General features: G+C 39.1%; 2 protein-coding genes and 1 long non-coding RNA gene across 11 annotated transcripts in view; 2 read left to right on the top strand and 1 right to left on the bottom strand.

Moving 5' to 3' along the window:
- Nucleotides 1-13,498, top strand: part of ADGRG2 (adhesion G protein-coupled receptor G2) — a 57,248-nt gene extending 43,750 nt beyond the window's left edge. For all 5 annotated transcript variants that reach the window (XM_065071968.1, XM_065071935.1, XM_065071953.1 and 2 more), the window contains exons 16-28: nt 51-240; nt 569-725; nt 2,773-2,922; nt 3,148-3,270; nt 3,633-3,678; nt 3,781-3,884; nt 4,465-4,589; nt 5,429-5,697; nt 6,523-6,622; nt 6,919-7,193; nt 9,141-9,242; nt 9,973-10,125; nt 11,427-13,498. In XM_065071968.1, the coding sequence (XP_064928040.1) occupies nt 51-240; nt 569-725; nt 2,773-2,922; nt 3,148-3,270; nt 3,633-3,678; nt 3,781-3,884; nt 4,465-4,589; nt 5,429-5,697; nt 6,523-6,622; nt 6,919-7,193; nt 9,141-9,242; nt 9,973-10,125; nt 11,427-11,611 (1,979 nt within the window). In that variant the 3' untranslated portion in view covers nt 11,612-13,498. The remainder of the gene's footprint in view (nt 1-50; nt 241-568; nt 726-2,772; nt 2,923-3,147; nt 3,271-3,632; nt 3,679-3,780; nt 3,885-4,464; nt 4,590-5,428; nt 5,698-6,522; nt 6,623-6,918; nt 7,194-9,140; nt 9,243-9,972; nt 10,126-11,426) is intronic.
- LOC110354925 (uncharacterized) lies at nt 12,169-16,148 on the bottom strand. The gene is made up of 2 exons (XR_002407167.2): nt 16,010-16,148; nt 12,169-15,087 (listed from the first exon to the last, which is right to left on the bottom strand). It is a non-coding gene; the product is annotated as an uncharacterized LOC110354925 (long non-coding RNA).
- PHKA2 (phosphorylase kinase regulatory subunit alpha 2) overlaps nt 15,620-20,192 on the top strand; it is a 51,135-nt gene continuing 46,562 nt past the window's right edge. For 3 of the 5 annotated variants that reach the window (XM_065071981.1, XM_065071988.1, XM_065071997.1), the window contains exon 1: nt 15,620-15,840. In XM_065071981.1, the coding sequence (XP_064928053.1) occupies nt 15,763-15,840 (78 nt within the window). In that variant the 5' untranslated portion in view covers nt 15,620-15,762. The remainder of the gene's footprint in view (nt 15,841-20,192) is intronic. The other 2 variants (XM_065072003.1, XM_065072012.1) reach the window with 1 other exon arrangement.

Here is a 20,192-nt window from a genome sequence, read left to right on the forward strand (position 1 = left end):
TTTGTTGAATACAGAGTTTAAGTGAATGCACAACTTTTCTTTTGTGACAGGAAAGGTACTGCAAGATCTAAGTTCTGTAGATGTCATCTTTAATAAGACCACACCTGAACAAATCGTGTCCAACATAGAAAATGATTTAGCAGCTGGAAAAGTAGAACCAAAAGATGTAGAAAGGATGGTCAATGAGATTAGTGAAGTCCTGACTTCTTCTCAACCATTATCACCCGAAATTTCTAACAGGTAGGTCATTCTAGCAATAGATTAAAGGTGTGTTGTATTGAATGTCTTGATAAATTGGCTTCAGCGAGTTTATTTTTTTCATAATCACAATCCAAAATATTTCTTCTTTAATGTGCTTATACAAAATGGAGTATCATTCTAGTGTTACCAGCTCTACTGTAATATAATGCCATGGGAAACAGTGTATGTTTTGTGTTGACACCACAGTAAGTCAGCAGAGTCAGCTGTGTTTTGCACTACACTTGGATTGCTGCTCCATAACCACAATTTGCCTGGGAATTTTGGGTGTGTGTGCTTGGTAATACTAAGTATCTCTTCTTTTTAACAGAATTATAAAACTGGTGGATTACATTGGCTTAAAACTGAGCTTTTCAGCAGAGTCTGCGGATTTTGCCTCCCCTTCCTTGGCTCTGGCAGTTGTCAAAACCAACAGCATCCACTCCAACCAAGTGTCTTTTGCTGTCCAGGATTCAGCTAATCTCCAGGTTAAACATCGATAATTCTAAATATTTACAAAGTCTCAAACATTTATTTTTAAGTATTTATGTTTTCATATTTATATGAAACATGAGTTTTTTCTGTGTTTATGTCACAATTTTGGAGTATTTTGCTCATGTTTGTTTCAAAGAAAAAATACTTTGTTTTTGAAACCCTCCATTGTTTTCTATTATGTTGTAAATAAGCAACAGACTTATCAGAAACTGGCATTTGACTAATAAGCTGTTAGAGAGGGTACAGCCAGAACACTGGAATGACCAGAGTGCTTGGAGGAATAAGTTTGCCTCAAAAACCCCGAATCATGAGTCACTTAATCACCCATCCTGACAGTGCTGAAATTTGTCAAGGATTGTTGCCAGATGGTTTCATCTGTTAGAAGAAGATTAATTGCAGAGGGTTCCAGGAAAGAACTACTATGTTGCTTGGATAAAGACATTCATGGATTTGTCTCTCATTGACTAGTTGATCTCGCCAAGAAATAAGTGCTTCCACTTTGTTTCACTCAAAGCCTCCCTCCTGGCTGAGGATCTAATAATTTGGACAATACCAGCCTTGGTGGCTTAAACAAGGAGAGATGGAAAGTTTTGTACAAATTTTGGCATATTCTATCCTTTCAGAGAAGGAAATATCTTAATGTAGCATGAGCCATAAGTAGTATTGGAACTGTTAGGTGAAACTGAAAATGATACAAAATGTTAACATTTGAGTTCTTTCCTATTTTCTTAGCAATATGTGGTGCATGAATGTGAGGTGTCTAGGAGGTGGTAGCCCTGAAAAGCAAATATTTGCTAAGTAATGATTTTCCGGAAATCTCATAGCGCTGGCAATGAAATGCAGAGCATTTTCAACAAGTTATCATCTAGTTCAAACCAGAGCAACAGGAGTGCTTTTGTGGAATTGATTCGGGATTTCTTTGGTGGCTGTCTAAACCAGTGATCTCCAAAGTGGGGCGTTAGTACGCCAGGGCATGCACATGACAGTCCATTGGGGTACAGGAAGAAAATATTTTTATACGATTAATAAATAGAAAATATAGTTAAAAATATTATTAATCCTTATCCTTTAAAAAGTTCTATTTTTGTATATGTTTTATAAGGTGCATAATATATTACTACAGTAGTGCATGTATATAATTTATAAATAGATTTATTTTGTGGTGTTTGCTTAAAAAATGTTTAGGGGGTGCATGATCAAAATAGTTTGGAGACCATTGGTCTAAACAGAAGAGTTAAACCATACTGTTAGGGCACTGTGGAAAGCGCATAGTGTTAGTCCTATTACAACCATTCTTTGCATTCACAGATAATTTCTTTCTTCAATTCTGCTAATGTTTCACATCTCTCAGGAACTCAGAGATTATTATATTTGTGTTAAGTAACTACTGTGCAATGAGAAGATGTTAGAGATTTTGTACTAAGCAAAGTTCTCCGACCTGTAACTACAGCACAGAAAACTAGTTGAAAGTTCAGATCTTTTTTTTATGATGTTAAATCACTAAGCTCTTGAGATACCTGAATTGAAGCTTATGCAATTTATTTTTGTCATTTTTCCCAGATGATCGTAAAGTTAGGGTCTCTGTTCTTAGGTTCTGCTTAACCTACTATTGACAAATAATGGCTATTTACATTTTTTTTCTGAATTCTGACATACTTTATATGGGGTATAAAAATTCTTTGCCTTTGCATTCTGTGAAATGTTTATCTCCCTACACAGTTAAATAGACCAGCATAGGTTGTTGCTCTTCACCTTTTTCAAATCAATAGTATCCACCACAGTGATATGTTCTGTCCCTGTAAGCAAATGGGTAAAGACTGAACGTTTGCAGTGGTAGGCAGACCTGAAATGAGTTGCATCCTTTTCAGGCCTGCAGGTGCTATTTATTCATCAGAGCAGGAAGGGAATGAGAGAGCAGCAATGAGCTCCTGACAGTAATTACAGAGATATGTAATTTGAAATTCTAAACAGAAAATAAGTAATAATTTAATTTTTCTTTAGTGACTGAAATGAAGCATAATCATTGCATTTATTTTTCAGATCTCTCTAGGCTCTAATGCAAACCACGGCTTAAATAATCTTGGATCAATTACGCTTCCCTCATCATTGCTGACAAATTTACCTCCTGAAGAGTTGGACCTGGCTTCTAGAATTATATTTAATTTCTTTAAAAAGACTACTGTGTTCCAGGTATCTTTTTGATCCTCTGTTCATAAGGGGTTTAAATTCAAGCCTAGAGCAAAATAAAACACGAGTGGACTTCTTTTGCCACAAAAGATATTTCAAAACTTCCTGATTTAAAAAGTAATTGTTTTTGTCCAGTGCTCACTCCACATAATAACTGAGCTTGTGGGTGCTGTACTCTATTACTATTTCCTTTAAGATTTAAAATCTGATTATTTTTTGTTGTTCCAGGATCTGTCCTTGAAGAATGAATCTTTAATCAGCAATGTTATATCATCAAGTGTTGCTAACCTCAAAATAAGCAACTTAAAGGCAAATGTTACTGTCACTTTACAGAATATCAAACCTAATCAGGTATGGCTTACATTTTGGCAGACTTGTGATAATTTTCTGATACTTACAAAATCAGGAAAAATGAGAAATTCCAAGAATATGTATGATGTGGGAAGGCAAAAAAACAGCATTCATAATGTTCTACCAAGAACAGAATCTTCGTGTAAGCATGAGAGCTAGCTTCTGTATGGTGACTTTGAATTTGTTGATCATTTTTTCACGTGTGTTACAATATTAATCTATTCTATGCACCTAAATTCATAAAAAACAGGTATATTTGCTGCATACAGTATTTATTGTTGCCTGTATTTTGTAGATAATTAATAAATTACTTGATAATAAACTCATAGTTTAGTAATTTTTTTTATTTACCTCCCAAACAGGATAATTCAACAGTTAGATGTGTTTTTTGGGACTTCAATAAGAATGGTGAGTACTTGATATCACCCAAGAGATACTGTTTTAGCTATGTTAATACATGTTAATATAAATAAAGACTCTTATGAATAACAAAGCTGTTTTCTTTAACAGGTGGAGAAGGAGGCTGGTCATATGAAGGCTGCATAGTTAAAGAAAGCAGAGTAACTGAAACAGTCTGTTCATGCAACCATCTCACAGGCTTTGCAGTTTTGATGGTAATTATTTAAAAAATTATGCAATCTAACTCTGACGCAAGAAAAGACTTAAGCGTGTGTTAGCTTAAGCAAATGAGGATTCAGTAAGCATATACCACCTGTGAAATATTACTCAGGTTCTAGTCACTTCAGTGTTACTACATATAGCCATAAAACTAGTTGCATGCTTAAGCTGCTTGTCGAGTGGGGGCCCATGAGTTCCATTGAAATAAAAAATTCTGTAAGTGCTTATTAAATTGCAGACTTTACATTTAGGCAGTTGATTATATTGTAAGAAATGGAAATTAGGATAAAACAGATTTTAAACAGGTTTTTAATCAAATGGGATTACTCAATTAGAATCATAGAATATCTCAGTTTGGAAGGCACCCAAAAGGATCATCAGGTTCAACTCCCTGCTTCTCGCAGGACTAGATTAGCTTCTGTTTTTCAATTAACCTTTTATAAGATCCATGATGAAAATAACGTTTTCCTTTTTTTTTTTTTTTAAATCGCAGAGAGAAAGGTGCTTTTGGGGTTCTTCTGATCTTTTTTCCATTTAATAAACATTCTCTGAAATTAAATTATCTTTCTGTTTTAGAATTTGTATGGAGATACTCCGTTGAATCTCACACAACAATTGGTGCTGACTTTTATATCCTATATAGGCTGTGGCATCTCTGCAATTTTTCTTTCTATTACACTTGTGACCTACATAGCCTTTGAGTAAGTACCTGTTCGACTGAACTCCTATTATTCTTAAATGATGATAGCTTGTACTCTTCACTGCAAAGTCCTTTCCAATAATTATGGATTCTGTCTCCTTCAATAGCGCACAAAGTTGTCCAGTTTACTGGGAATGTGTTGATTCAGTCTTCAGGAATGTTAATCTTGTGGACAAGTGAATTAATCATGTAGCTCTATGCAGTAAGAAGTGAAGAAGTAGCACTCTTAAATAATTTATAACAGATTATCGTAATAGAAGTGTGAAGGAATATGTTTAAGATATATATAGAGCAGTGCAGAATGATAGCAAATTTAAATGCATTTGTGTTCTTTGTTGTTTGTTGGAACATTTTCTTATGTGTCAGCCTTAACTATTGAATTCTCCATACTATGTTTTGAAAATCCTCCTCAAAGCACATGTTTGTTCTCTCATTATCCTATCATCAAGGACTGACTTGTCTCTATCACAGCTCTTGAAGCCCAGTCAAAAGCCTAGTGTAGCTTAGCAGTAAGAACAGTCACATTTTGATTTTTGGAAGTACAAGGAGTCCAACATACAGTTAAAAAAAAAATAAAACAAACCATCATGGTACTAAACTCTAAGAATCAAAGTTGTTGTTTGTATTTATGTAACCTTATCATAACAAACTTCATTCATACAGAACATTAATTTGGCGATCTTTTGTGAGTTACTCTCTCCATGCAGTATATGAAGCATTATGTATGAATGAAAAAAAATATATATATTTTTTGCATTTGTGCACTAAAGACTACAAGAGAGGCAGTAAGCCAGGGATCCATGGACAACTGATATAATCTCACTAATTTGTGTTTTTTAGGAAAATCCGGAGAGACTACCCCTCCAAAATCCTTATTCAGCTGTGTGCTGCATTACTGCTACTCAACTTAGTTTTCCTCCTTGACTCATGGATTGCACTGCATGATTCACGAGGCCTATGCATTGCAGCTGCAGTATTTCTTCACTATTTCCTCTTGGTTTCCTTCACCTGGATGGGCCTAGAAGCTTTCCACATGTATCTGGCACTTGTGAAAGTTTTTAATACCTATGTACGGAGATACATTATTAAATTTTGCGTTGTTGGTTGGGGTATGTATTTTTAATTGTGGTTGGTTTGTTTGTTTTTCCTTTTGGATTCTAAATAAATCAGTCCTCTTATCAAGTATTTCAGTGAATGTGACCTAGTTCAGAAATGAAAATGAAGCAGTCATTAAATGTTACAACCTTTCAGGGACCACGTATTCATTATCAGTAAACCTGCCTACATATTCTACCTTTCTGTGGTAGGGAACTGCCCCCCTAACTGCAGAACTGAGGCTGCTGCAGTGCAAATTGATAATGAATTTCCCTTGTGCCAAGTACAATAAAACCAGGTTGGAATGTGCATACTTCCAATTCCATTTAGCAGACAGATGGTGTCAGTTCAGTTTTGAAAATAAATGCCAATAAGTGTATATATATTCCATTTCTGAGATAACACTGATGCTAAAAGAAAAAGAACTGGATGAAGGATGACGAGATTCTGGACCTGATTATTCTCTCTGGCCACTTCAGTAAATATGAGTGAATGTGAAGGCACTAAAATCAATAGAATTGTTTATTTAAAACAGATGTTAGAAAGAAAATCAGGTATCCTGTATTTCACATGCTTGAAATCAGTTTGATGAGTGATGGTATTTGTTACCATATTCACAAAGGTTTGGAGCTAGCTGTGGAGAACTCGTTTCTTTGCAAGTTCTTGAACAGTTTGAATGCTCCAGCTTTTAGATTCTTTCAGACAGCTAGTAGTCAGCAGAATTCAACAGACAAATTTCAGAAACAAGTTGTAGTTTTCATAGAAAAACATAATAATTTCAAGTTGTAATACTGTCTTTGTTTTGATTTTCACTTATATGTTTGCTCATAATTTTTTAGGGTTACCAGCAGTAGTTGTGTCCATTGTGTTGGTAGTATCACCAGATAATTATGGACTTATATCCACTGGAACGGTTTCAATAAGCAGACCTGATGAATTGTGAGTTAAAGGGAGGTGCTTTTTTGGGGGTGGGTGAGAGGAGGTCCTACAAAATCAGGTTTTTTTAAAGTAAAGGTGGCGAGGGAAGCAATGGGAGAGCTTTGAAATGGTATAGCTTTACAGTATGTCATGTGTTTTGTGGTTATGGCCTATATGAAAGCTCTTATTCTTTGGCCGAAAAAACCCTTTTTACTAAAGAGGCAAAATAGCTTGCATTTGCAACAGACTACCCCTTTATCTCTTGTTACTTAATTTGTGTTTCTAACAATGATTGACAGACTGTTCTTGTCTTCTAGCTGCTGGATTAAAAATAAAACTGTCTTCTATATTACTGCTGTGGGATACTTCTGCGTTATATTCCTCATCAATATCAGCATGTTCATTGTTGTGCTGATCCAGCTCTGTCGTATCAAAAAGAGAAAACAACTTGGTGCTCAAAGAAGAAACAGTATTCAAGATCTTAGGAGTGTTGCTGGCCTCACATTCTTGTTGGGGATTACTTGGGGATTTGCTTTCTTCACAGTAACTGATGTATTTACTTACCTCTTCACCATTTTCAACAGCTTGCAAGGTAAGTTTATCCTTTATGTGACAGGCCATTGCATGCAATATAATGATCAAAATATTTGGAAACGGCATTTTTCTTGATTCAGCAATAAAGACGTAATTATGGTATGTGCTTTAACATATTAATTAAATTAGAGATGATACTGCCTTACTGTAATCTTAAGTTACCGTTATGCTACGGTAAGGTACAGGAAAGCTAGTTACTATTTATATGTATAGGATATTTATAAATATTATAATTTTTAAAATGAATGCAAACCAGATACCACTGGAAGTGACTGTATTTCTCTAGGCAACAAATCAATTGTAAATACTCAGTTACTGTAAGTGTTCACATAATAATGCGATTAATATAGTGAAGACTGTATCATTTCTCCTCTTACCCCTAAAGCTTGAGGGTGGGCTGTGACATTTGACAAAGGGCCATTGAGACAGGAAGGGCTGCAACATCTAGTTAGTGGTCTAATTCTCAAATGTGACCTTTAGTACTTAAGAACATACAAGAAATAGATATGAAGGCATGCAGCTTTGCAAAGGCAAGAATGCTACTGGACATATCCAAAAGCAGAGTTTCAGAGGCTGCAAAAACTTCCATATAAATGTGAGGTACCATTGGTGCCTACAGTTATCTAAGTATACCCGAATTGCCCTACTCAAGTTTGGATCCAAACTTCTGCTTAACTAGCACATGAGAGGGTTTGCAGTTGATTCTGGATGATTTCCCAGACAGACTGAAACTATGAAAATTGCAGTTCAGTGTATACATCCCTCCTCTATTTGTTATGTTTACTTTAGAGTACATTACTCCTTGGTAACTTGAAGGGTTAAACCCACATCTTTCCAGATCTTGCATGGGATTGTGTTGAACTACCACAAGACTAGATTCTGTGTAGTCAGAGCAATCTGTTATGTGAAAATAAGTACCTCTTTTCCCAGTTTTTAGTTAGGTTCTGGGTAAATTTGATATTAGAGTAATAAAGGGGCATAAATTGTATTTACTTTAATTAAGCTTATGCTAGTGTTTCAACACTGTATTTGAAAAACATATAGGATCATCTGTGTATAGCAACAATTAGTTACATTCAAAAATTCACCCTAAAAGACAAAGTTAAGAAAGATACTTAAGCAAAGAAACATGTGAGTAATCTTTTCTAGTGTGATTCTACGTTTAACTGGCCTCAAAAGCAGGGTAAACATAATATGCATGTGTGTCTGCACCAGTCTGATCATTTAGTTTTCCATCATTATTTTCTATTCATTGAAAACCTAATGTCTGCTCTCAAGGACACATTGCAAGGGAATGATAATGATGGACTTTTAAGCAGGGAAAGTTATGTTCCATCTTGTGTCAGTTAGAATTGAATGAGAAGCCAGCAGTCTGTAGTGTGGCACTCACAAGAGACAGGGATGAGCCCCATCCCTTCTAGAAAATATTTGTCTTGAGTGTTGTAAAGGGGGGAACATTCATTATTATTTTAGATGAGAGTTATTTTCTTTATAGGAATGCTCAGAATTTTATGGTGTTACTGGTTCTATTGCAGTTGGTGGTAACAGATTAGCTTCAAATAAAAGATGGGACAGTGTCACGCCATGTGCTAACGTCTGCATAGCCTGACAGTGTCATATCATACCCTCTGTTTGGCATCGCTTTGAATTCTTTTCCAGAAGTGTTAAGTAAATTTCAAGATCCAGAGATTTTTTTTCTCTTATTTGATAGAAGGAAACTTTATGCACTTTGTGAATTTGGTTGTATTTGTTGTTCTTACATTTTTGTGTATGATTCTTCTCATCTGTGTAAGGGAAAAGTACTCCTCAGTGTTCAGAGATGTAAGCTTTTTCACCATAACTTTTGTTTAGAAATTTAAAAGAAATTAAAGAAAACCAAAACGTTGTTCATTAAGAAGTAGCGGAAGTCAATTTTGCAATGAATTCTAATATTATTGCTTTGCAGGGTTCTTCATTTTTATCTTCTATTGTGTAACAAAGGACAATGTCCGTAAACAATGGAGAAGATATCTCTGTTGTGGGAAATTCAGGCTGGCTGAAAACTCTGGTAAATATGATTTTTTTTTTTTCTTCTGAATACTTAGTGTTGAGTTCATAGTATTTTGCAATACTTAAAAAATAGTCAATAAATCATGTTGCTGTAGTTGCAGGTCTAATTTATTATCCATGGTGTAATAAACCTATAAAATTATACTCTTTAAGGGGCTCATCGATTCTGTTCTTACATGGTTACATGCTGTTACGTTAAGCTGTAACTCCAGTTCATCTCTTCCACTGAAGTATAAAGGCATGTCTTTGCAGAAGACTTTTGATCATGTGAAAAACTGTAAGATGTGTTCTAGCTTCTGAGTCAGCTATAGTTTTACTAGTGACTTCCACAAAAACAAAATGAAGCATAGTTTAAACCAAAAAAAAATGTAAATGAGTTTAGGTTATTTAGTTATTCCGTAGTTTACTTCTCATGAAGCTGTATACTTTCTAGACACTCTAACTAAGAAGATCAACTGTACTTCAGTTATTTCTCTGATCTGGTCTGCATTTGTAAAACTATGACAGTTGGCTGCTTGTAGTAAAAAAAGGGCCAAGAGAAAAAGGAAGTAGATTTAAATAATTTTAAACATCAAGAATCATTAAATTCCTAGGATAACGTCATTGTGTCTGGAACACTGTGAAGAGAGTGGGTAAAGCCTTGTTTTCATTTTAATTCAGTTACATTCTTAACTGTATATTTTGCTTGTATGAGTTGTGCTATTTTCTGTCACATGTATCTATTGTAGACTGGAGTAGAACTGCTACTAACGGTTTAAAGAAGCAGACTACGAATCAAGGAGTATCCAGTTCTTCCAATTCCTTACAATCAAACAGTAACTCCACTAACTCTACAATACTGCTAATGAATAGTGATTATTCAGTGCACACAAATGGAAACGGTATGTGTAATGCAACATAGTATTTCTGAAGCTATTTTTTTCCTTGTCTTAAAACAGAAGTGCTATGCTCTTTCATGCTAATATAAAGTGAAGTGCTGACAAAATATTATTCTTAACTATAGGGTATATAAGTAAGTGTATTTCAGGATGTCCACATGTCAGTTTTAGGGGACTGTAGAAAAGTTTTAAAATATCCATTTCTCCTACTTAGAGGGAACTCATTGTTTATATATCAAATAGTGGGTAATATTCATTATTAGAGCAATTACTTAGCAGAAGCTGCTAACACTTCTCTTGTCACCTGAATATATAACAATAAACTCCAAGCATGTTTTAAAACAGTTCATCTTGTAAACCTCATTAAAACAAACATTGCCTGAAGAGGAAAGAAATACAGGATAATGTAGTTTGAAAGTATGAAAGAAATAATGTAAGAAGTAATACTAGGAAGAACATTAATAGAACGCTCGCCTGTGTGAGCTTCTATAAGCTGCTTATGCGAATAAGAGAAAATAAAGGCTGTAAAACTGTTGTGTCTTTGCAGTACATTTACTGAAATCTACCGAATCATGATGATGTTTGTATATGACATGTTATGAGCATTAACATAAATAGAAAACTGGGATGTTTTATGGTTTTTATTCTGTTTCTGGTATAAATGGTAAATGATAGCTCTGCATCTAGAATCTGATGCATAGAGGTAGGGGATTCTATCTAGTGAATGGAGCATTTGTGGAGGATTTCATTAATAGGCTGCAATCAGCAGTGGTATTACACATGTTCATTGTAGATTCACTTAAATGCACAAGATTCTTGTCAAAATATGGCTTAGATCCATGATTGGACATAGGACATATTCTAATTGTCCTCCAGAAATAAATGCTGCAAGTTGAGTGCCTTTGAAAGGAAAAAAATATCCTTGTTTTCTCTTTGTTTCAGATGCATGGCAAACCTACGAAATCTTTAAATTTAACTTGTTGAAACAAAGCTAGAATGAGATGTATTTTGCATCTTACCTAGAGATATTTATTTTGAGTCAAAGTCTATATTCCGAGAATTGTGACTTTCGCTGCTGAAAATACTGGATCCTATTGTGCGTAAATAGATTAACATCTCTGAAATCTCTTACTGATTTCACACAGAAAAATAAATATATACAGAATATGTACAGAAAAATCCACATTTTGAAATTATCAGAGGGATAAAACTAGAGTATATGGACTCCCTACAGTGACTGAAAAAGGATGGGAGACTTGATTCTGAACCTTTCTGATAGCAGATGCACTTTTTTGTTTCAACAGGCCATCTTCCCAGTGAGAAGAATGGTGTTTCTTTCAGTGTAAAGAATGATGATGTGTGTCTCCATGAATTTTCAGGCAAACAACTTGTATTTCAAGAAAAGGATGATACAGGCAGCCAGAAAGGCCGTATCTTGCTCAAAAGGACTTCAAAGAGGGGAGGCCTAAGTTTTATTGAGACAATGTGATTTCCTTTTAAACAGCACAATTTTTACAGTGTGAAGTAGAGATTTACTTTAACAGTTTTACATAATGTGAGCAGACCAAGAACTGATTTTATTTAATATATGGTACTGGATCTTCAAGGCAGCCATGCAATGGATTGACGAGGACAATTATCAAAAAAAAAAAAAGGAAGCCTACTAATTTGACAAGGTATCTTGGATGTTCAAATTACAGCTGGCACATTTCTGTTTTGGTTCTTCATTAGAGCATTTTTGAGGGGTTTTTTTTACATTTGAAGGAAAGTTTTGTTAAGACATTTTTCATTACAACTAAGTTTATCTGGATATAATGCATAGTAGTATTGTATAAATATAGGAAGTTACAACTTGTGCATACAAATGATGTTATCTTTAAAAATGTTAGCTACGCTGTTTTCAACTTTTTGTACGTTGTAGTAGCAAACTATAGTGATGTACATAAGCACAAAAATATCAACCTTTAAGCATCTTAATGATACTTTTTATATTTATTTCTTGTAATATAAATTTTAATATTCCTATGTATAGAAAAATAATTGGTATTTTCTTTTAACTTTTATTATAAGTTTGCAGTTTTCTTTAATTGAAATAATTAACTTTAATATAGAATGATACAGAAGTTTATTTGTTCAGTAAGTGAAATCACTTACAGTGGTTAAAATATATTCACTAGACACAGAACTGTAAATATAAACGCTATTGGTCTCGAACCTTTAGTGACCTCTTAGTATGCCTTAGAGGGATAAAACTGGGTATCATCAAAATAGAGTGCCATGAATAAAGGACTGATAAATAAAGTAGTCAGCAGGTTATAAAATACAACTAAGTTTTGTTAGTGGCTTGAGTAAGTCAATGTGTGCTTTTGCCATTGACTTCAGCACGGTCAATATTTTGTCTTGCATGGTGGTTCCAGAGATTAAGCACACTGCCATTTCTCATTTGCAGTGATAAATAAAAGTAGAGAAGTGTTATTTTTTGAAGAAAAAATACAGAGAATAATTGCTAGCTGCTGTATTTAGTAGCTGAGAAATTGTTTGTTCCATCGTGTGGCTGTTTTTTAAGGGGCAGCTTTTTAGCTATTCTGATGAGTATTTCTGCTTTTACTTTGGCCTTTGGTTGGAAGCCAAATCCTGAGGCCCTAGCTCAGTAATTCCTGAAGCAAAATTTCATTCCCTTTATGACAGTTGTCTGAAAAAGCTGAGTTTTGGCCCTTCATGCACAGCAGCTGAAAGCCCATATGACATTGTGAAGATTCTTCCTGAACAGAAGGTTAGGTTGTGCTTCCTCTTCCTCATGCAGGCATGCAGCTGTGGCGATTACTTTTTTTATCTTGTGCTCTTGGCCAAAGGTTGGATACTCCTGGAGTAAGAGCTGGAACAAACTGGCATCAAACTGTGGAGTGCCAGGCCCTGTAAAGGGGATTTTTTCAGGCAGATGCACGCAGGAGGGGACCAAGAGCTTTGCTTTCCCAGAGGGACTCAGTAGGAAGCTCTGGAAACACTCTTCTCAGTAAAAGGCATCAGAAAAATGCCTCCTGTCTGGGGCTCTGCTGTAGTTCAGCAATTGAATCTGTTCAGTACTCAAACCCTCTTGTGGTTTTATGTGCAATGCATGGGGTCTTTTGGTCACCTGTGTCCAAGACTACTCTGAATATGCTTTTAAAGTGAGAATTTGAAGTATTTCTTGTCTTTATCCATAAGGTTTTAACTGCATATTAATAAAAAAACAGTACTGGAATGCTAGTAGCTGGAATGCATTTTTGTGAATGCTTTAACTATTTGGCTAATTGCCTTTGCACTGTTTCTTGTAAATTTATTTAATGTTCTTGTATTTATATTTTCAACTGTAAAAAAAAAAAAGTAATAAATTTACAGGACGTACAACATGTAAAATATATAAACTTTGTATTTTAGATAAATGTGCCATTATACTTGGCTGTGTTACAGTTCTTCAGATTATATGAGCTGGAGTAAGTAACATCTTGGAGAAACTGCTGACTTAGTCCTTACATTTATTGTCTTCCACATATTTTACCTTTCATGGTTCTAGCAGATGTGGTTTTTAGCAGAGAAAACCCTGACATAAATCTGTCCAGTCAATGTGTGCCGTCAAGTCTGCTGAAGCTCTTCCACAAGAAAGCTGTGTGCAAAAGCACATAGTTGGGTTTGGCTTCAGTAATTAAATTCACTATGAAAACACATACTCCACTGTCACTGACCTGCTTTGAGTCTTCCTTTGTTTTTATTTTTGTACACTAACTTATGGTAGGAATATTTTAATAATTTTTATTTTATATATTCCTGGGAGTGGGAAGTCTTTTCTGATTTTGCCACTTAAAAGCATGCACATATTGTAAAATTTTGCACCCACAGCAGCATATTATTTTAGCTCAGTAAATCATTACCATCATTAAACTAGCTGAATAAGTGTTTGCGTATTGGATGTCCTGCTATCCTTTTGGTACTTGGCCTCTTGTGTGCTGCTCGCAGTTTTGCCATGGCAGCCCAGGGCTTGATGAAAGCTACAACCCCTTCCCAGAGCACCAAGTAAAACTCTGTGCATCATTTGGGGGATGCAAAGCCAACTCAAAGACATCTGTAAGGAGGTTTTAAGCTTAGTCATTGATAAACAGCAACATGCTGTGTACAGCTGGCACCACCTTGCTCAGCAAACTCGTTGCTGAAGCGTACGCCATCTTCTTTGTAAAAAGTGAAGCAGGAAGCTCCTGCAGAGTTTAGGGGAGAGTGAACTGGTCCGTGTTCTGGGACTGCACAGTCTTCACTGAACCACAGCTGCGGGGCTCTGGCTGATGGCGTTACCAAACCTTGGAGCACTGCCCCGTCACCTTCTGCTGTGCAGGACCTACAGAAAAGCTGATGGCCACTGCTGAACCAACAGGTCTCTTTTTAAGCCTGTTTTCGCAACAATGGCGGTCGGTTACACAGTCAACAAGTTAAGTACAGAAAAAAAGTTTCAAAGTTAACTCCATTAATGGTGTTATTCCACATGAGAAAAGCAAACAAAAACCAGAAAAATCCTTTCCGAAGTCTGAGTGAATCTCACATCTCCAGCTACCCTGCAACATGGCTTTTGTGCTTCAGCACCACGTCCACATTTACCATTGTTTTTCTTCCTGGTGCGAGGACCACAGGGGGAACCCGCTGAAGATTTTGCAACTGTAACACGTGTCTTTCTTTCTTTTTTTTTTTGTTCTGTTAAGTCTTGGTCAAGTACCCACATCTTGGCACTCTTTCCCCAGCTTGCCTTCTTTTTGCTTGCTCCTGTCCTATCCTATGATGCTCCTAGTGAGTGCCTGTGGGAATAGCAGGTTCATTTCCATCATAAATCTTGTTTCTTTATTAAGCTGGAAAGCCAAGGCTGGGGTGTGAAGTCACCTAATAAAGTCTTGCATTTTCTTTTTTCTTTAATTCTGTCAGATCTCAAACCGGTATTTTTTAAGGCTGGGGAAGAAAAAAAAAAACACGCTTCCAATAAATGTTCTGACATTTTGCATTTTGTCTTATGAATTTACAAAGTGGATGCATAAAATCGCCGTTATTGGCAATTTAGCCTGGCGGCTCACACTGCTCGCCCTTGCCGTTGTCCAAACTAGTCCCTTGGGCATCGACAACCCCCTCCCCGCCCCGGTATCCCTGCGGGTTGCGGTGCCTCCCGCCCCTCACCCTCGCCCTTCTCCTGGCGCTTCCCAGGTGGCGAGGCTTGGGAAAGTAGCTGCAAACACCGCAGGAAAAAGCCTGCTGGTTCTTCAGAAAAGCTGAATTTGGGATTTCAAGCATCCCACCCTCACGCTCCCCTTTCCTGCGGGGGTCTGCAAACTCCCGCTCACGTCGCCTCCGAGTCAGCCCACCCTCGCCTTCGCCCACTTCCGCCCCTCCGGGGACCTGCCGTCCGCCTGCCTGCCCGGAGCGAGGAGGCCGGTTCTCCCCGCCCCGCCCCGCCGGCGGGAGGGCAGGCTGGCGCTCCACCCGTTGCCCAGGCCGGCAGGGAGGGAGGAGGCCGCCGCCATCTCCGGCAGCCGCCGCGCTGATCGCTACCGGGGGAGAGGGGGCGGGCCCGGCAGCCGCCCCGGCTGAGGCGGGAGGCTCGGAGGTGGCGGGCGGGCCGGCTGTGGGGCGATGAGGAGCCGTAGCAACTCAGGGGTACGCCTGGACGGCTACGCCCGCCTGGTCCAGCGTACCATCCTTTGCCATCAGGTGAGGGCCGCCGCCGCGGGACGCCTGGCCGGGGCTTGGGGCGCCCGGATCGATGGGGTTGGCCAGGGCGCGGAGGGCCGCGGCGGGGGCCGCCGGCTGGAGCGGCCGGGGCCGCTGACCGCAGCTTGGTTGCACAAGAGGCGTGATGGGGCCGGGGGGGAGAAGATACCTTATCTCCCCGGCGCATGGCCTCCTCTCCGGATCTCCGCCTGCCCCCGCCTGAGGAGCAGCGCGGGGAAGCCGAGGCGCTGCGAAGCCTCGGGGGTGCTGGCCGGCTGCTTCTCTAAGTGCACGTTGGAAGATACGTGCGAAGTACCACAAGCCTGTGCTTGCAAACAATAATACTATGTATGCAACGTGTTCGTGGTCATATGATACAAAGCTACCAGCTGTAAGACTATATGTGTGTGTGTATATATATATATATACATGCCCGTAACACTATGAAGTCCCAGTAAGGCAGAGGTCCCTAGCAGGGCCTTTGAAATACGTCTGTCAGCATCAGCTCGATGTGAATCCAGGACTGGGCTCACAGGGGCCGCTGTGCTGTGTGCGGTACGTATGTGCAGTGGGGCACGTCCCAGAGATCCCCGACCCTGAGCTGCAGCTGGGGCAGCTTCTGCAGCCATGGGTTTAGTGGCACAACTTGTCGCGGGGTTACACCAGCTTGTTGGGCGGTGCTGCCTGCGTGTGTGAGCTGTAAAAGAATGAAGATGTCAAGGCTGGTGGGGAAAAACTTATCCACTCTGTGTTTTTTGGCCAGTGCATCTGCATAAGCGTATAGTGTAGGGTTCTCTGCTTCATGTGCTCGCTTCACCCAGGCGGGCTCCGAGGATGGGCACTCACAGTGTGCTCTGTAGTGTCATGCTTCAGTTAAAACAGTCTACTACATAAAGATGAGAGCAACAGGGTTTTTTTTCACTAATTGGTTTCCAAATATTGCTGAGAGTTACAAGAAACCGGAAAGCAGTGAAAGAAGAGGTGAGGACTGAAATCCTCTTAGGTCCATAAGATTTTTGTCACTGACTGTTGTGAGCACACAGTCCAGACACCCATAGTTAATATTTGTGTATGAATTATTGTGAACTCATTAGAAAAAAAATGCAAGGAATAAGTGGTGTGAGAAGATAATTTTGCTCCCTGGCTGTGCTGGGCTGCAGGAGATGCTGAGTTGTGCTCCTGTCTCAGCCTTTTGTCTGTGGGATGACCTTGGACATGTCACTTTGGCTTCCAGTGCCTGCCTTGAGTTCCATGTTTATAGGATGGGGGTGCCAATAACACCCTCCATTAGAGGAGAGATGGATCTTCTGGGATCCAGAGATCAAAAATGCCCTGTGAAAGCCGTGCCTTAATGATATTAGTGGTTAACAATAATAAAAAGGGTAACTTAAAGGTAATATGGGAGATTATACCAGCGTCTCTGAATTTTATAGTTGCTGTCTACAGTGCTTGGATATGTGTTCATGACTCAGTGCTGCCTTTTCCACTAGGTGCTCAATGCTGTGGAGAGTTCAGAGACCAGGGAAGGAGATAAATAAGTTTTCTTCTGTGTGTGGAAAGCAAGTAGCAATGCAAACGGACAGCAATATTAGAAGTGGCCCCAGAGAAATGCTGCAAGGCAGGTTTCTAGGTTTGTTTTTTTATCTATACTCTTTACGGTTTTCCACTGCACTAGATGGAAATGTCCCACTCAGCTGGGTGAAGAGGTGCACTGCTTGCTTGGGCAACTTAGGACGGTTGTCCTTGGGCCAGGTGCAGCCCTGTCTTGCTTGAGAACAGAATAGCCTGTGGTGAGCTGAGCTGAGCTGCTTCACTACTGCTGGTGCCTTTCAGGGTGGAGCCAGGGAGGAGAATTTAAGCCATCCTTTCTCCTAGGAGCAGCCTGACAGAAGAGCCGGCAGGCATTTGAAATGCCTCTGATGTGCTGCTGTTCAGTGCAGGGGTGACGTGTGGCTGTGACCTTGTACCTCACATCCACAGGCGTGCCAGCTGTGCAGACTTGGCATGGCAGCTGGTGTGCTCTGATGGAGGGCAGTGACGAGCTTGCTCTTGTACGGATGCAGCAATGAGAACACTTAGCGTGCTCAGGAACATTTTGTTTTGATAAGAAGACATTTAGTACATCAGGGGTCACGTTTCTCAGTAGTAGCAGTTGATCTTGCATTCATTCCAATCACTCAAAGTCAGTGTAATTTTAGAGGTAAATTTAATTTGGATGCTACTAGGCAGACGTGCATTCACATTGCAAGTCCAGACTCTTCACCAGGGCTGACAGTTTTCCTTATGCAGCGCCTTGCAGTACTGGATCTGAAGCCAACTTTTTATTGTTTTGCAAGCATTACAAACATTGATCAGTCCCTGCAGCATGCACAGTGATAAGTACGATCGTGTTAAAGGTTGTACACGGAGGCTGAGACCAAACTGCTGGCTCCTGTGTCATGCCTTTGTGTTGGCTATACTGACCTGCCATGTTGTGGGGTCTGCCAGCTATTGCACGTGTCCGTGGGGACAGGGGCCAGAGGGATGCTTCCATACTGTAGCTAAGCAAGCACTGAAGAGCATCACCAGCAGGCCGTGCTCAGCTGCTTATTACACATGTTAATTTGATGCTTAAGAAAAAATGTGAATCTTAAGATATGTACATAAAATAGCAAAACGTAACGTCTATATACATTTTAAGTGTTTCTAGGGTACTATAAGAGAAAGCATATGGAGCTGATAAGGAAAGCACATTTGGCATACATTTTTGGGTAACACGAATTGTGTTATGTCTGATTTCACACAAATAATCTACCTGCAGACTTTGCTAGAGCTTACATTGGTTTTCATCTGACAGATCAATGAAACAAATTAAATAGATTTTCATCAAGATGCCAGAAGTGGGCTTACTTGTGTTGCTATTCTGGTTAGAACCCCGCTATTTTTGTGCCTGTATTACTGAAGTTCATATTAATATCTGGTCCTCTGTAGGAACTGGTGTTGTGTTTTGGGGTTTTTAGTTTCCAGACTAACATATAAACTTACAAATAGGATGGGCATGATACAACTGTTCAAAGTCTTAGTCCAGCAATCAGCTTTCTGTTCTGGTGCTCTCAGCTCACAGAGCCCATAGATGCTGATTCTTTGCTCCATGCGTCTGTATGCACAGTGTGATTTGCAGGATGAAACCTGCTAGTCCAGTTAGACATCACTGCATACATGTGATGCTTTGAAGCACTTGCTGAGCTAAAATTCCTTTGACACCTTTGGAGTTAAACACATGGTGCTTCTTCAGGTTCTGTAGCGCCTTGTAAGCGTTGTACTTTTCATCTGGTGTCAGAGGTAACAGAAGAAAATAACTGTAGTTTTTAAGAATAAGCTTTTTATTAAAAAATATTGTGTTGTTCTGCTAACATTATGAATGTGCATGAGGAAAGACATTAATGTGTTGTCAGTCCATGAGAGCCAGCCTCTGTTCCCCAGGAGCTGAGACCTTCTTGTAGAGGAACCAAAGGCACTGAAATGGTGATAGCTGCTGTTGGATGTGTTTAATGTGGCCTCTTGAAGGCAGGTACATCCCTTCCTGGGGACTGAATGGTTTATTTAAAGTCTTGCATGGGCCATTTTTCAAGGATTTCCATCTTGGTACCTGGAGGCTTTCTTAATTTGCAGCTGCATGAAGGGTGGGGACAAACCAAAATCACCATTTCTCAGGCAGCAGGGTGATCTCTGTCAAGCCAGGGTTGTGGGTATATAGAAATTTGTTGTGCTGCATGAGAGAAGTGAAACCAAGTTCTCTCTAAAAAAGCTGAGAACATGCAATCTGCCTTTTGAGACCCTGGTTTTTGCCTCATAGGTACAGTGCTGAAATGGAAGCGGGTTCTCCCTTCTTTGCTCTCTCACTTGTTCTTCTCTTACTCCTTGGTTTCACTTTTGAAGTTCAGAAAGAGGGTTTTTTTAAGCTCTTTGGGATCATCTTTTCCCCAGCAAACAGCTGAGTGGGTGTCCTGCTGTTGTTATGTTGTTTGTTCAGGCTGTGCTGAGGGACTCTTGCAGCAGAACTACACGTTTGTACTCTCTGCGAGCCACAAGACATTTCTCTGTATAAACCCTAACAATAGCATGGACCGCGACTGGCCTAGTGTGTCCGACTGTCACCTGCCTCTTGTTCAGTTGTCACATGCAAAGCCCGGGAAATTGTAATTGAAGCTCCTCCCCACCCCTGAACTTCTTTCTTAAAAACAACTACGAAAGGAGTTGAGTGGACCGGTGTGTGCCAGAAATGAGCTATTGATGTGTGTATTTTTAAAAATTTTACTTACCTTTATTATTGTAATCTTTCCCCTTTGTCACTCCAGCCCTGGCAACTGGTC

This window comes from Columba livia, chromosome 1 (genome assembly GCF_036013475.1).
Source record: "Columba livia isolate bColLiv1 breed racing homer chromosome 1, bColLiv1.pat.W.v2, whole genome shotgun sequence".
NCBI lineage: Eukaryota > Metazoa > Chordata > Aves > Columbiformes > Columbidae > Columba > Columba livia.